The 15,018-nt window shown below is 37.4% G+C and overlaps 1 protein-coding gene across 1 annotated transcript in view; it reads right to left on the bottom strand.

Annotated features, from left to right (window-relative positions):
• Window positions 1–7,857: 7,857 nt before the first annotated feature.
• LOC137502413 (uncharacterized) overlaps window positions 7,858–15,018 on the bottom strand; it is a 48,425-nt gene continuing 41,264 nt past the window's right edge. Inside the window, exon 4 of the mRNA XM_068229495.1 lies at window positions 7,858–7,982. Within this exon, the coding sequence (XP_068085596.1) occupies window positions 7,874–7,982 (109 nt within the window). The 3' untranslated portion in view covers window positions 7,858–7,873. The remainder of the gene's footprint in view (window positions 7,983–15,018) is intronic.

The raw sequence follows: 15,018 nt of genomic DNA, 5'->3' as shown, positions 1-15,018 counted from the left end.
TTCGAACCTGGCTCAGTCCGGTGGTATTTGAAGGTGCTCAAAAACGACAGCGTCGTGTACCTAGATTTAGTGGCACGTGAAAGAACTCCTGCGGGACTAAATTCCGGCACCTCGGCGTCTCCGAAGACCGCAAAAGTAGTTAGTGGGACGTAAAGAATAATAATAATAATATTAATAATACGCCAATAATAATGGTACTAATAATCCCTAAGAATGAGATAAAAATTCAGCACAAGCTATAAGTTAATAAATTTTAAACAAATATAAGAATACATAACCTTATAGCGATTCCAAATTACCTCACAATTTAATTACAATTAGATCTTGAAATTTAATCCACTAAACGTTTAGAAGTAGTTACATATTTAAAAAAATGAATCTTCATGTTGAATTTGTCCCTTTTAAGAAACTTTCACCTGGAGAAGTTAACACAGTTCAATTACATAAGCAAACGGTTGCCAAGAAGGTCCATTAATATGTAGACCAAATTCACGATAAAGTCTTTTACTGCAAATAACCCACAGCCATAGAAGAGCTCCCAAATATATTAAGATTTGGCAGTACTTACATCCTTGAGGTAGAATATATACTTTCACAACTTATGCCACATTTATAAGCCAGGCATGCCAGTAACGGTCAACACTCACACAACATTTCTAGTATAGCAATTTAAATACAGGTTGGAGCCACAATAAATCTATATTAAATGCATATCCTTAATTTTCCACCCCCTAGACCAAAGTGTCTAACTCCATTTTCAAGACTCTCCAACTACACCAAAATGTCTTCCAAAGCACACACGCTGGCACAGCCATCTTGTATTACTGCCACCAGATAAGTCGTGTTCTCCACTTGCAAGCAACCTGTGCGCACAGAGCAGAAGTGAGTGATGTACATGCACGCAACTTATTGATCCACATATTGAGCGAATGGGGGAAGATCCAGCAATTGACGTAATAATCGCACATAACAGTTTTAAAGTGAATTTGCATTTTGGACTGCACAAAACAGACGAGCGTTCCAAACAATGGATGATAATGGGAGATAACATTCCAGTACATAAGCAGATATGCCGCCATTTTCATGTCGCTCATTTCCCTAACACGTATGCACTCACCTTATTGTTCAGTATTTTCCAATCAAACCTTCAGTATTCATGTACAATTTGGTCCCCATGTTCTAAATATTATCGAAATCAAGTCGAAAGAGTGCAGAACAGCTTTTTAAGAATATTTATTATAAAAATATAAGATATTACCTTTTAGAAATTATGTTTCGTATGAATTTTTGTTGAATGAATTTAAATATGTGTCGCTAGCCATTGGGCATGTAATAGCTCAACAAATGTATCTCTATGATGTTGCTAATGCACTAATTGACGAAAATAGTTTGCTTCACGAGATATGCTTTAATGTTAGAAAAGCAAATTTAAGATTTCTCCAGTCTCCAAAATGTTTTTTTAAGAACTCTCCGTTTATCAATATGTGTGAAACATACAATAACTTAATTAATAAATATCATATAGATCTTGAATTTGTGTATGAATATGACACATATGTAAATATCGTCGCTGCCAGGACAAAACCTCCTATGTGAAATATTTGAGCTTAGAACTTTGGCCGGTAAGGTTCTGTCATCCAAGATGCAACATTGTGTGAATACTGTCAAGGCATTCCCGCTCTCCATAATGTATGTGCTGCGGGTCAGTATATCTCCAAAAATATCATCACATAGGAGGTTTTGTCCCGGCAATGACAATATATTGAAAGAATTGTACTCATCAAAGTGATTTGTTTATATGTATAATATTTCCAAGATTTGGTTACAATTTATTTTTTAAATGTACTAACAGACTTCTGTATATGAAGTAATGTTTCATCCATTTCATCATCTCATTTACATAACATTTTCATATTTTCTTCCTTTTGCTATTTCTGTGTGATTTGTGTCAAATAATTTGTAAAAGCCACCTATAATTGGAGTGTGTCTCTGTTGGTGGCACATTTAATCTTATCTTACTATATATAAAAATGGATGTATGTATGTAAATGACACATCTCCTCCTAAACCAATGGAGCAATTTCAATCAAATTTTGAAACTTATTCTTTGCTATCTGGAGACGAGCACTGTGGGGGTAAGCCACCTCTAGCCCCCTTAGGGGTGGGGGTTAGGGCGGCCACATATAAAAATAAGCGAAAATAGTGTCGAATCCATACTTTTTGGGGTCGCTGAGGTGAATAGTGACACTCCCGATTTTTTAAAAGTCAAATTTCTGCTCCCATTTGGGTGGGGGCGAGGGGGAACTGATATATAAACTTAAACGAAAATAGTGTCAAATACATAGTTTTCGGGGTCGTCGAGGTGAATTGTACACTCAGGATTTTTAGTATCAGGAGACAAACCACGTGGGGATAAGACAGCCCAGGAAACCTTAGGGGCGGGGGTGGGGGTGAGACATATATATCATCGAAAGTAGTGTCGAATGAATACTTTTCGGGCTCGCTGAAATGAACAGCAACACTACGGATTTTTTTAATGTCCAAGTTCAGCCCTCTTCGTTGGGGGGATGGGGGAGTGATATATATAAAAATCATCGAATACAGTGTCGAATCCATATTTTTTGGGGTCGCTGAGATGAATAGTGACACTTTGGAATTTTTTAAAGTCGAATTTCAGCCCCCATCGTAGTGGGGGAGATGGGAGAATGATATATAAAAATAATCGAAAATAGTGCCGAATCCATAGTTGTCGGGGTCGCTGAGATGAATAGTGATGCTCCGGTTATTTTATAAGTCCAAGTTCATCCCTCTTTGGGATCGGGAGCGAGTGACATATAAAATTAATCGAAAATAGTGTTGAATAACTTACATTGTTTTTGATTTCGCCGAGGTGAAATGTACACTTCGAAATTTTAGCATCAAGAGACAAACCACATGGAGGTAGGACACCCCAGGAACCCTTAGGGGTGGGGGCGAGGGGGCTGAGATATAAAAATCATCGAAATTAGTGTTGAATCCATACTTTTAGGCGTCGCTGAGATGAATAATGGCACAACGGAATTTTTTAAAGTTCAGCCCCCTTCGTGGTGGTTGGCAATTGGAGGGTGATATATAAACATAAACAAAAATAATGTTGAATCCATAGTTGTCGGGGTCGCTGAGATGATTGGTGAGACCCCGGATATTTTACAAGTCCAAGTTCATCCCCCTTTCTGGTAGGGGGTGAGAGGGATTCAGATTTAAAAATAATCGAAAATAGTGTCGAAGCCATAGATTTCGGTGTCGCTGAGATGAATAGTAACACTCCAAATATTTTAAAACTCAAAGTGTAACCCCCTTTAGGGGGAAGGGGGAGTGATATATAATAATAATCGAATATACTGCCTAATCCATAGTTTTCCGGGTCACTGAGATGAATAGTAACATTCCGGATTTTTTAAGTACAGCTTCAGCCCCCTTTGGCTTAGAGGATGAGAAAGGGTGAAAAAATAAATTGTCAAGAATGCTCAAGGTAATAGACGTGTGTATGTTCCAGTATGACTTTCAAGTATGACTTACTACCTGAAAAACATACTGTGGGAGTAAGACACCCCTAGAACCACTTCAGAAGCGGGTGAAATATATAATCCATATTAATAAATAGAACGTCATTTTGGCGCGATATATATATACTGTACTATACATATATAAATTAAGGCTTAAAATTAAAACAGACGTGAATGAATGAGACCATTCTAGGCATCCTAGAAACTTAAAACTTGGTACCAGACAACCTGATGACTTCAGGATCCCTAGAAAACACTAAAATTCTCAAAATTCTCTGAGAAGGACATGTTGGGAGTTTCAAAACTGTAGAAGAACACAGTCGGTGATATTTATCCTGAACGATAACCTATAGGTTTCATGGGCTTAAAAGTTTCCTGAAAGTCCTAATTTTCAAACCCCTCCCCCATATCAAGATGGCAGCACAATCTCCCAGACGAGTTAGAAAATAGAAATTTGGAAAAATTATACCTTTTTGCCTGTAACCGATGGAAAATTTACGAGATGTTTAAAAAATTATTTTTTTACCCCCAAAAGTATCACATATGGAGGCAATTTTAATGAAGGTGCAGACCTTCCTTTCGAGGTATTTAGTGACTAAATGGTAAGTCGTATCACAAAACGGATGGCACAATCTCCACTCAATTTGCAGTAATCTACAACTTTGGTCCTATGACTTTTTGTCGTATCTCTACCCCTTATGATAAATTTGGCTCTATTTCTGGATTTACCTAAATTTTGCACTTTGTACACTTATAACTGATGGTTTGACTCACTTATAGGAAAGATGGGATCATCAAATTCTACACAAATATTGGCCCATCCAGCCAAATTCTATGTTTGAAGCTGATTCTCTTTATCATTAGGTATTGGTGCCCCCGATTATAAACAAATTTACCCATCAAAATGCGACTGACGTTACGCAAAGTGAATTGCGGCAGACAAGTGGACCTGTCCTTATCATCACAACTCTACAACTCGCACTTCATATTGGAAACGTCTGCGGACCTCCCTATGCTTTTTCTCGGATAACGCCAAGAGACATGCAATTGAACATTTTTTATTCATTACATGTACAGCAATTTACTTCAATATCCGTGTGCATTGTAGAATACCGTTGTGAAGCACAGGTACATTTGCTAGTAAATAAATAAATATAATGCTAAGTTCACTTCTGACTATCTTTCTTAGGCCATGCAGTATTTCAAGACTCAAGAAGCTAGTGCTCTGCCACCTGAACTACTCAGCCTAAGTCAGTCCGCAATGTTTTAACAGCACAAGTTTACTTTGCTTACCTCTGTCCAGTGATCCTTAGATCAGCCCTTTAGTCTGATGACAATGGAGCACTCACCTCCTAAGTTAGCCTACACAGACTTGATAGCTATCTTTCAACACATTTTTCAAATTCTGAAGCCAAAGCTTTAATCTCTAAGTGATGCAAACATTATGGTATGCAATTAGAAGTTTCTAAAGTACAAATCTATAAGCTCAAAAAGTTAAAATCAACAAGTGAGTGACGCCATGGTCGCTCAGCTCTGAGATCAACCTCCATTACGTCCATGTAAGCAATTCAAATTTGTTAGGCCTTACACCACATCCATATATACTCGCTACTTTGTACAGAACTACAAGTTCAACTCCGATTCCCTCAGGTTGCCTTCCATTATGCCCCTATCATTATTAAACGTTACACAATCTTCCTAGTCCCATTAGCAAAATGTGCAGCCAACATCTTGTTCCAAGTCCAGCTCTGAGTCCCAAAGATCACCCTCCAATCTTTCCCCTGTATGAGTAAAGCATACGTATTAAGCCTTACACCATGTCCCTAGTTTTATTAGTACAATGTGTAGCCAAAATTTTGTTCCAAAGTCCGCTCCGAGGGAGCTAATGCTTCTGTATATTGCACAAATGATAATTGAAGGTATGTTGTCAAGTTCGGAAGCAGCATATTGAAGGCTGTTTCCTCGATCTCCGTGAAGTTCAGGATGGAGAGGAGGAGTGGTAAAGGTTTAGCTGTGTTTGGGTGCATATTTGTACTTTTCGTTGCCTCATTATAGCCAAATTACATTTCTCACTGAACATTGAGGCAATGGGCTCAGGGGAGGCAACTATTGTCATTAGAGTAGAATGCAATTTGTGCCCATTTCCCGTGTTTACTATTAAGGTATTAACACATGTCTTTGCTGTTGTTACTTATCTTTTTTTCTGTGCAGTTTTTGTATGCTTCGTGGATGAGTTTCTTGGTGGTAGACCTCACACATTTATAATTGTCCCACATAAGATTGCTTGTATCCTGCTTGCATTTCCTGTAAAGCATATTGCTTTTGCGTATAATTTTGTCTATTTATTTTGTGATCTATGAAGAGTTTTCCTCGGTAATGATGGGTAGAAGGCTTCTTAGAGGTTATGATAGCAGTTCCCAGCCAGCTTTTTTGTAGTAATAGACTTCTCTATTACATTTCTTTACTGGTGGTTTCTTTTATTTTGTGGTAGCTGTAACTGCTAGGTGTTCAGAGGAGCAGGAGATTACTGCTGTTTCCAGTACTGAGGATGGAGGGTTAGTAAGCACAAGAGTTTTCATTATACAGGTTGGTTCAGTAATTAATTATTCAAGGAACATGTTGCAAAATTCTATCATTTGCCGCTAATGGACTGCTGCCAGAACATTCCCAAGATAAAATCACTAGCCTTCTAGATACTTTTGCATCAATGCTGAATATTTTGTACATGGCTTAGAGACAGTAGTAATTCCTCATTGATGTCACCGGTCGAGTTTGGAGCTCGGTACATGGAACACAAAATGAACTTGCTTCCAGCGCACATGAATTCCACCAAAATAAATTCTGCATTTGTTTCCAGCAGCTCGAAGTGCACACGGATAAACTCGGGTTTCATGACAATAAGCGATCCTCCCACTGAGGTTTCCTACATACTGTGTATGACTGAGGTACCACTTCTATGTCACAGATTGAAGAATTCAGCCAGGATTCACTAACGCACATAATTGGTGGTTCTAAAGCAGCAAGAGTGGCCAGAACTGCCTGTTTATACTTAACATATTTCAGGCTGCATGTACTAAATCACAACACACACAGGAACTGTCCTGTTATGTGCAGTCCAATATTCTCAGTTGCTAACATCATCATTTATACTGCTTGATGTCATGTTAAAAAATGATTCTGAGTTTGAGGAGAACTACACTTCCAACATGACCATGTCTGCACCCCTTAGTTAATTCTCTACAGTAGAGACGTATTAGTCATTGCACACGTTTTCTGGACTGGTGAGTAAAAAAATGTACATGTCACAAATAGCTGATTCACATTACGTTTAGAATTACACATGTTACACAGGCATTTGAATGAGACTTCTGAGTTTGGTCCTGGGATCAATTCCACATGTCCACTAAGAGCAATTGAACACATCACAATGTGGGGAAATAATACGGAGTGTTTGGCAACTTTGTTTCCTCTGGCAACCCTCCAAAACCCAAGACGTCCGATACCCATTTCTAAGGTGGACTGTAGACCTTCATGTCTACACCATGTCCAAGAATTAATCTCACATTTAGGTACTACTAATAAGCGATAATTAATTTCTAAATCTGTATACAATTCTCTGTTTGTCAAGGAGTATCTTGATTCTACTTTTGCGTATGTTATTACACTTTATACCATTAAAAATATGACACAAACTCGGAGAACTCATATCACTACGAAGTTACCTGCCACCTTTTTGAACTATTTTCTGGTTATTTTGTTGTGATGAGCTGCAGATTTAAATATTCAAGAATAGCATTCTTGCAAAACTAAACATTCGAATCCTTCACTTTCATCCAACACAGCCAGACAGGTGGCAGAATATACTTTCCACCTGCCTGAACAATGAGGATGCCGAGGCCATCATCTCGCACTGAATCAACCCCACTTTTTCTTTTGTTTACTCACTTAATTTAACTGTACCAGGATGCATTTCTCAAATAGGTTGCTTACCTGTTACTCATGACCATATTTCAGATTTATTGATTTGATAGTTCTTGGAATATTGTGATGAGTGAGTGAGTTGTGTTTTGCATTTCTACCATACATTGCCTGTGATTGTGCAGAAATCAGCTACTACTTACACAGTCAGATGTAAGAACAAAGATTGTGAAAGAGCAACAGGAGGCCAAGTTATATGTTGGAGAGCAATAAAGAATTGACATTTAGACACATACATATCTCCAAACTGCATGGAGCAGTGTTTATAATGAGGTGATAGAGGTGAAGAAGAATAAACAAAATACAGATGGAATATAACACACCAGCCACCTTGGATCATTGCTGGATTTTTAGCCACTGGATCCCAAGATCAAATTTTCAAAGGTCAGAATAAATTCTGAGTATGGAAAGCAAATTGAGTACATCAGAACATGGTCATCCAACTGCAAATAATCAGGCCTGGAAATATAAGAAAGATTCCAGACAGGTTTTTGATGATATTCTTCCACAAGAAACAACATTAAAAAATATGTACCTAATAACACCAAGATAAGAATCTACTATGCCATCATAAGAGCCATTATATTTAATGGCTTTGAAACTTAACAAGCCACTGATGTCCACCGTAAAAATATCAATATCACAGAAAGAAGGTATTTGCAAAGTTTCACTAATGAAAGAAATAGGGGTTTTGAAATAAGAATCATAAAGATTGTGATAGTACATATATCACACCCCCGAATTATATGTAGAAATTAGAGATATTATTATTATTATTATTATTATTATTATTATTATTATTATTATTATTATTATTAATATTATCATCAGTATTTCATTTGTATATTTTGCCGTTTATATTGGTAAGCTGGAAGATATCCACATATGTAGGTATGAGTAATATGTTTTGCATGAGTGGGAAAACATTGCTTTAATAACTCTGGTAATTTGAATGAGTCATATGGCTGCCCCAGTGTCTGTTGTGATGTACTTGTGTCAGGAAATTCCATTACTCATGTATATATCCAGCCTGATGAGATAAGCTTGTTGTTGTACCAGGGAAAATTTGGTGATTCATGTAAAACTCCCGAGTGTTTGTTTATCTCTTGGGAGAAAGGAGAAGTTCAGGGCATGTCTTGACAAGAGGTTCGCTCATGATTGGCTGGCAAGCACCAATCCAGACGTCTCATCTGAGAGGAGGGGGATGTTGATGTCTATAAAGGTTGATGATACGGCGGCAACCAGGACATTGTATGGAACATTATAAATGACATTTTATGGAACATTATAAGTGACATTGTATGGAACATTATAAGTGACATTGTAAGGAACATTGTAAGGGTGATTGTAGAGGTGATTGTAAAGGAACGAGAAGGAAGATAACTACAACTACAACTACAACTGAGGCACTGTACGGGAAGGAAGTGGTGCTGATACACGGTACTGGAGTGACATGGCTGCAATGGACTGGACTTCAAACGTTCGTGGAGCGTAGTCGTGTTATGTTCGTGGAAAGTGGCTGATTGTGGAGAGTGCTTGCGCATTAAGTATTGTAGCACTTGTGGCGGCCTAGCAGTATATGTTGGTGAAAGCTATCTCAGACTTTCCATAAATTTATATGTTGAGGATCGACAGACGTGTGTATATATCTTTACAACAAGTGTTAAAATATGTGAACACAGTAGTACAAGGTACAGTATCTGTGTGATGTGATAACTGCCGATTATGAGAATTGGTAAATCGAATTGATATAGAGACAGTGAAGGGTGTTTATCTTCATACATGTACATTGTTCATCGGACCATCTACAAATGGTAGCTTAGTTCTCACTTTCGTTTTCCCACTGTTTTCATTATTATTATTGTTGTTGTTGTAAATATGGAGTCTTCCAGCAATATTTTATGTGTGTATTATATGTATGATGTTGTATGTTGATGAGGTGTTCATGCACGGAATTTGTTAAGAATATAGTTAGCTATTTTAGAATCAGTGTTATTGATGAACCGAGGTGCAGTTCCTACCTAATTAGTCGTTTTCAGGAGGTTAGGTAAGGCCTGCAGCAGATGTACCAGTACGCAGCATTATGTACACGCCCTGGGATATACAGTTTATCATGCTCTTATCTAAATTCGAGGGATCCATTCTGGTGAACTCTGGCGCCCATACTACGGACATTTCGATTAATTATGTTTATTAATTTTATTAAGTTTTTTAGAAATATTTTTATTTATGATATATTTTATATATTTTATTAATTTTATTTATCAGTAGTCATCAACTTATTACAATTGGCGCCCAACGTGGGGCTGAATGGTTGGTACATCTGTTAGGCTTATAAGCGTAGGTGCACTTGTCAGGTGTGGTTGGAATTCTGCGAACTATGTCAGTGAAGTGTTTTATATGTACGTGATATGTATGTTGGAGTATGAAGAAATGTTGTAGCGAGTCCAGTATTATAAAATTGAGAAGTAGAGAGGTTTTTAAAGTTGCTGGTACTAAGAATCAGGAGAAGAGAAGGCAAAAGAATTCCACCACATCGAGTTTATCTAATTTAAGTGAGAATAGCGAAATGGCTGATAGTAGGAAAGATCAATCGGTAACGATAGGTGAGGAACCGAGTAACCCGTCTCAAACTCAGAATGTAGGGGATTTAGAGGAGGCCTCCATTCGTAGTTTGCTACAGTTGATTCTTATCCAAAATAAAGAGTTCAAGGATGAATTAAATGTTGTTAACAATAAGATTGATAGAGTGTTGAACTATCCAGCAAAATCGATAATCAAAGTGTTGAATTAAATAGTAAGAGTGATGAAGTGTCCAGTAAGATTGATAGTCAAAGTAAGGAGTTAAATTCAGTGAGTGTTGAACTGTCCAGTAAAATCGATAATAATAATATTGAATTGTCCAGTAAGATTGATAGTCAGAGTAAAGAATTGAAGAGTGAATTGAGTTTTTTAAGTAATGAAATATACAGTATTAATAGTGAATTAAATTCAGTTAGTACGGAATTGTCCAGTAAGATTGAGAATCAAAGTAAGGAGTTAAATTTAGTGAGTGTTGAATTGTCTAGTAAAATTGATAGTTTAAGTAGTGCTGTGAATAGTAGAATAGATAAATTAAACCAGAAGTTTGACCATCAAAGCAGGGAAATTCAGGAAGTCAATAATAAGGTAGAAGCTCAATGCTTGGAATTGACTGAGAAAATCGAATGCCGATTTAATGTAGTTAGGAAGGAATTTGTGGAAAACAGCAAGGAATGTGACAAGAGAATAAAAATAGTGGAAGATAAAGTCGAAGAAATAGATAGAATTAAAACCAGTCAGAATGTTTTAGCGAGGCGAATAGATGAAAAGACCGAGAAATTGGAGAAAGACCTCAAGTCAGTAGAAGGAAATGCCAGAATGGTAGTGGAAGAAGGAATTAAATCATGTCATGTGAAGTTAAGGCAGGAGATGAGTCAAATCCAAGTAGGTAGCAGTATATATAATAGGAACGTATCTTGTACGAAGGACTCTGAATTACCCAAATTTAATGGCCGACAGTTTAATCCGATGGAATTCTTGAAAACGGTGGAGAAACGGTTTTGCAAGAATCTTGACGATGGTTTGATTGATTGGAGTATGGTTGATGAGCTGTTGGATGTTGCATTTGTTGGAGAAGCGAGATCTTGGTTTCAAGTTTACAGATAGGGTATTTCGAGTTTGGAGGAATTTAGGGCGAAATTTAGTTCTAAATTTTGGAGTGAAGCTATTCAGGGAAGGGAAAGAGATCGCGTGCTATTTGGCAAATATAGACCTCAGGAAGGTGTGTCTATGACGGAATATTTCTTGGCGCATGTTCTGATCAGCCAGAATATTGAAGGTCTAGCATCGGAGAGAGATACAGTCCGCCAGATGTTGAGGCATTTTTCCTGAGAAGGTCAGATTAGCTGCATGTATGCAGAATATTGTTACGATCAAGGAATTAGAGCAGCTGTTAGAGAGGTTTGATTCTTTGGAAGGGCAGGGGAGGACTAGGCAAAGTGAAGGTAGGAATTAAGGGGATAATGGGAGACAAGGTAATCAGGTAGCGGGAGATAGGAATAATCAGAATTTCAGTCATTCTAGGCAAGGGAATCAGGGTGGTAATTCCGGAAGGGGAAACAGACAGTCTAATCAGGGAGTTAATCACCAGGAATATTTTGGCAGAAGACCTAATCAAGGGGAATCAGAAAGTAGGGGGGGTACGGATCAAAGACCTCCAGATCAAGTGCAGAGACACGATAATAGTGAACAGTCCACGTCAAGTAATTTAAACCAGAATCGGACTTCTTAGTTGGGTCAGATAGGGAGTCCGATACCGAAATTCCTATTCACGTGATGAAACAGGTAAGTTACGAGGTAGACGTGAAAGAGGAATTATTGTATGACCATGTGTTTTGTGTTCAGGGAGATTTTGTGTATAGGGGGCGTGATGAAAGTAAGAATGATGTGTCGGATGTCTTACTTTGTGTTAGTGGTGATGGTAATAGCGGTGTTGCGATCGATAATCTTGTGGAAGTTTCTGAAATTGAAAGTGAAGTTGATGAAGGTTGTTTTGTGAGTGAAGAGTGTTCACGGAGTATACATCATGAGGATGTTTTTGTTGATTTAAGTGTAAGTGAGGAGAGTAAAGTTAGGTCCATTATGTGTGAAAATGGTGACTTTGAGATTAATGAAACTTCTGATAAGAGAGTCGAAAGTAGCAGTGTTGTTGGCATGAAAGTGGTGCAAGTAGGAGCTGATATGGAAGGTGGTGAAGATAGATTAATTGTTGAGTCATTAAGTAGTAATGACAGCAATTTCAAAGTGTATTATGGTAAGAATTTCAGTAATAGAGTGAGCGTGTGTGAGAATGGAAGTGTGCGTGAGATGAAAGAAAGTCTATCCAAGCGTGTGTGTAATGTTTTATTTAATTCTGAGACTTGTGTGAATGATTTGAATGACGTGCTGTATGATATCGATGTGGAATGTGTGAAGAAGTATGTGATCTGTTTGCTTGCATTAAGTATGGTTTTGTGGAAGAGTAAACGTAGTGAGATTCCCGCGCATTTCAGAAATAGGGATTTCCTTTTTATGAATGTTCCGAATGAAAGCTTGTATGATTCTTATGTGACTGGATGGTATGAATGTTTGTGTGTGAGATAGAGTGTATTCTAGACGTAGTTAGTTTTTATTACGGTACGCATTCCTCGCTTATCGATACCAATGTTAAGTTTATGTAAAGTTTTTTCAATTATATATGGGTCCGTATACTGTGGACAGTAGAATAGGCAAGTGTGCTTATAGGCTCCTAACCGCTGAAAATAAGGTTCTTGGGACATTTAATATCTATAGCCTTCTCAAATGTAAGAGATAGGATCTGCACCTTGGATGTATATATTATCAATTTTAATGTATGTGTACAGTAGCAAGAAGATATTGTGTTCAATGCTATATGAAACAATCAGAGTTGTGTATATATAGCCCTATTATTATTATTATTATTATTATTGTTGTTTGGACAAATTGTATTTCGTGTGTGCGAATACAATGCAGTAGACGCAATGTATATATCATTATTACAGTAAATTATGTGTTCAGTTGTGCCATTATAAGGTTATGTATGAAGTTCTGTTTTATGGTGAATCATAATATGTGATATCATCGATTCACCAAGGGGGCGTTATGTGATAGTACATATATCACACCCCCGAATTATATGTAGAAATTAGAGATATTATTATTATTATTATTATCAGTATTTCATTTGTATATTTTGCCGTTTATATTGGTAAGCTGGAAGATATCCACATATGTAGGTATGAGTAATATGTTTTGCATGAGTGGGAAAACATTGCTTTAATAACTCTGGTAATTTGAATGAGTCATATGGCTGCCCCAGTGTCTGTTGTGATGTACTTGTGTCAGGAAATTCCATTACTCATGTATATATCCCAGCCTGATGAGATAAGCTTGTTGTTGTACCAGGGAAAATTTGGTGATTCATGTAAAACTCCCGAGTGTTTGTTTATCTCTTGGGAGAAAGGAGAAGTTCAGGGCATGTCTTGACAAGAGGTTCGCTCATGATTGGCTGGCAAGCACCAATCCAGACGTCTCATCTGAGAGGAGGGGGATGTTGATGTCTATAAGGGTTGATGATACGGCGGCAACCAGGACATTGTATGGAACATTATAAATGACATTGTATGGAACATTATAAGTGACATTGTATGGAACATTATAAGTGATATTGTAAGGAACATTGTAAGGGTGATTGTAGAGGTGATTGTAAAGGAACGAGAAGGAAGATAACTACAACTACAACTGAGGCACTGTACGGGAAGGAAGTGGTGCTGATACACGGTACTGGAGTGACATGGCTGCAATGGACTGGACTTCAAACGTTCGTGGAGCGTAGTCGTGTTATGTTCGTGGAAAGTGGCTGATTGTGGAGAGTGCTTGCGCATTAAGTATTGTAGCACTTGTGGCGGCCTAGCAGTATATGTTGGTGAAAGCTATCTCAGACTTTCCATAAATTTATATGTTGAGGATCGACAGATGTGTGTATATATCTTTACAACAAGTGTTAAAATATGTGAACACAGTAGTACAAGGTACAGTATCTGTGTGATGTGATAACTGCCGATTATGAGAATTGGTAAATTGAATTGATATAGAGACAGTGAAGGGTGTTTATCTTCATACATGTACATTGTTCATCGGACCATCTACAAATGGTAGCTTAGTTCTCGCTTTCGTTTTCCCACTGTTTTCATTATTATTATTGTTGTTGTTGTAAATATGGAGTCTTCCAGCAATATTTTATGTGTGTATTATATGTATGATGTTGTATGTTGATGAGGTGCTCATGCACGGAATTTGTTAAGAATATAGTTAGCTATTTTAGAATCAGTGTTATTGATGAACCGAGGTGCAGTTCCTACCTAATTAGTCGTTTTCAGGAGGTTAGGTAAGGCCTGCAGCAGATGTACCAGTACGCAGCATTATGTACACGCCCTGGGATATACAGTTTATCATGCTCTTATCTAAATTCGAGGGATCCATTCTGGTGAACTCTGGCGCCCATACTACGGACATTTCGATTAATTATGTTTATTAATTTTATTAAGTTTTTTAGAAATATTTTTATTTATGATATATTTTATATATTTTATTCATTTTATTTATCAGTAGTCATCAACTTAATACAAGATGTACAGAGGTATGAAAGGAGACAGAATCACATGCCTAATACACAGCAGATTGATTCTCTGAACTGGTCATTTTGCATGAATGGCCAACAGCAAAGTCATGGTCAACCAGATACCACAAGAACACCTATTACAAAATGGAGAAAAGAACTGGTATGGTAATATTAATAATCATTGTACTGGCTCGGATACTGAGTGGTGCCAACTAGACGGCCTGCTAATCACTAGATACTACAGGCTGACTTATTTCAATTTTGTGGAAATTTCTCATGAGCAATGATCAAACC

The sequence above is a fragment of the Anabrus simplex genome, chromosome 10 (genome assembly GCF_040414725.1).
Source record: "Anabrus simplex isolate iqAnaSimp1 chromosome 10, ASM4041472v1, whole genome shotgun sequence".
In the NCBI taxonomy this organism is placed as follows: Eukaryota; Metazoa; Arthropoda; class Insecta; order Orthoptera; family Tettigoniidae; genus Anabrus; species Anabrus simplex.
This window is presented reverse-complemented; position numbering and strand designations above follow the sequence as displayed.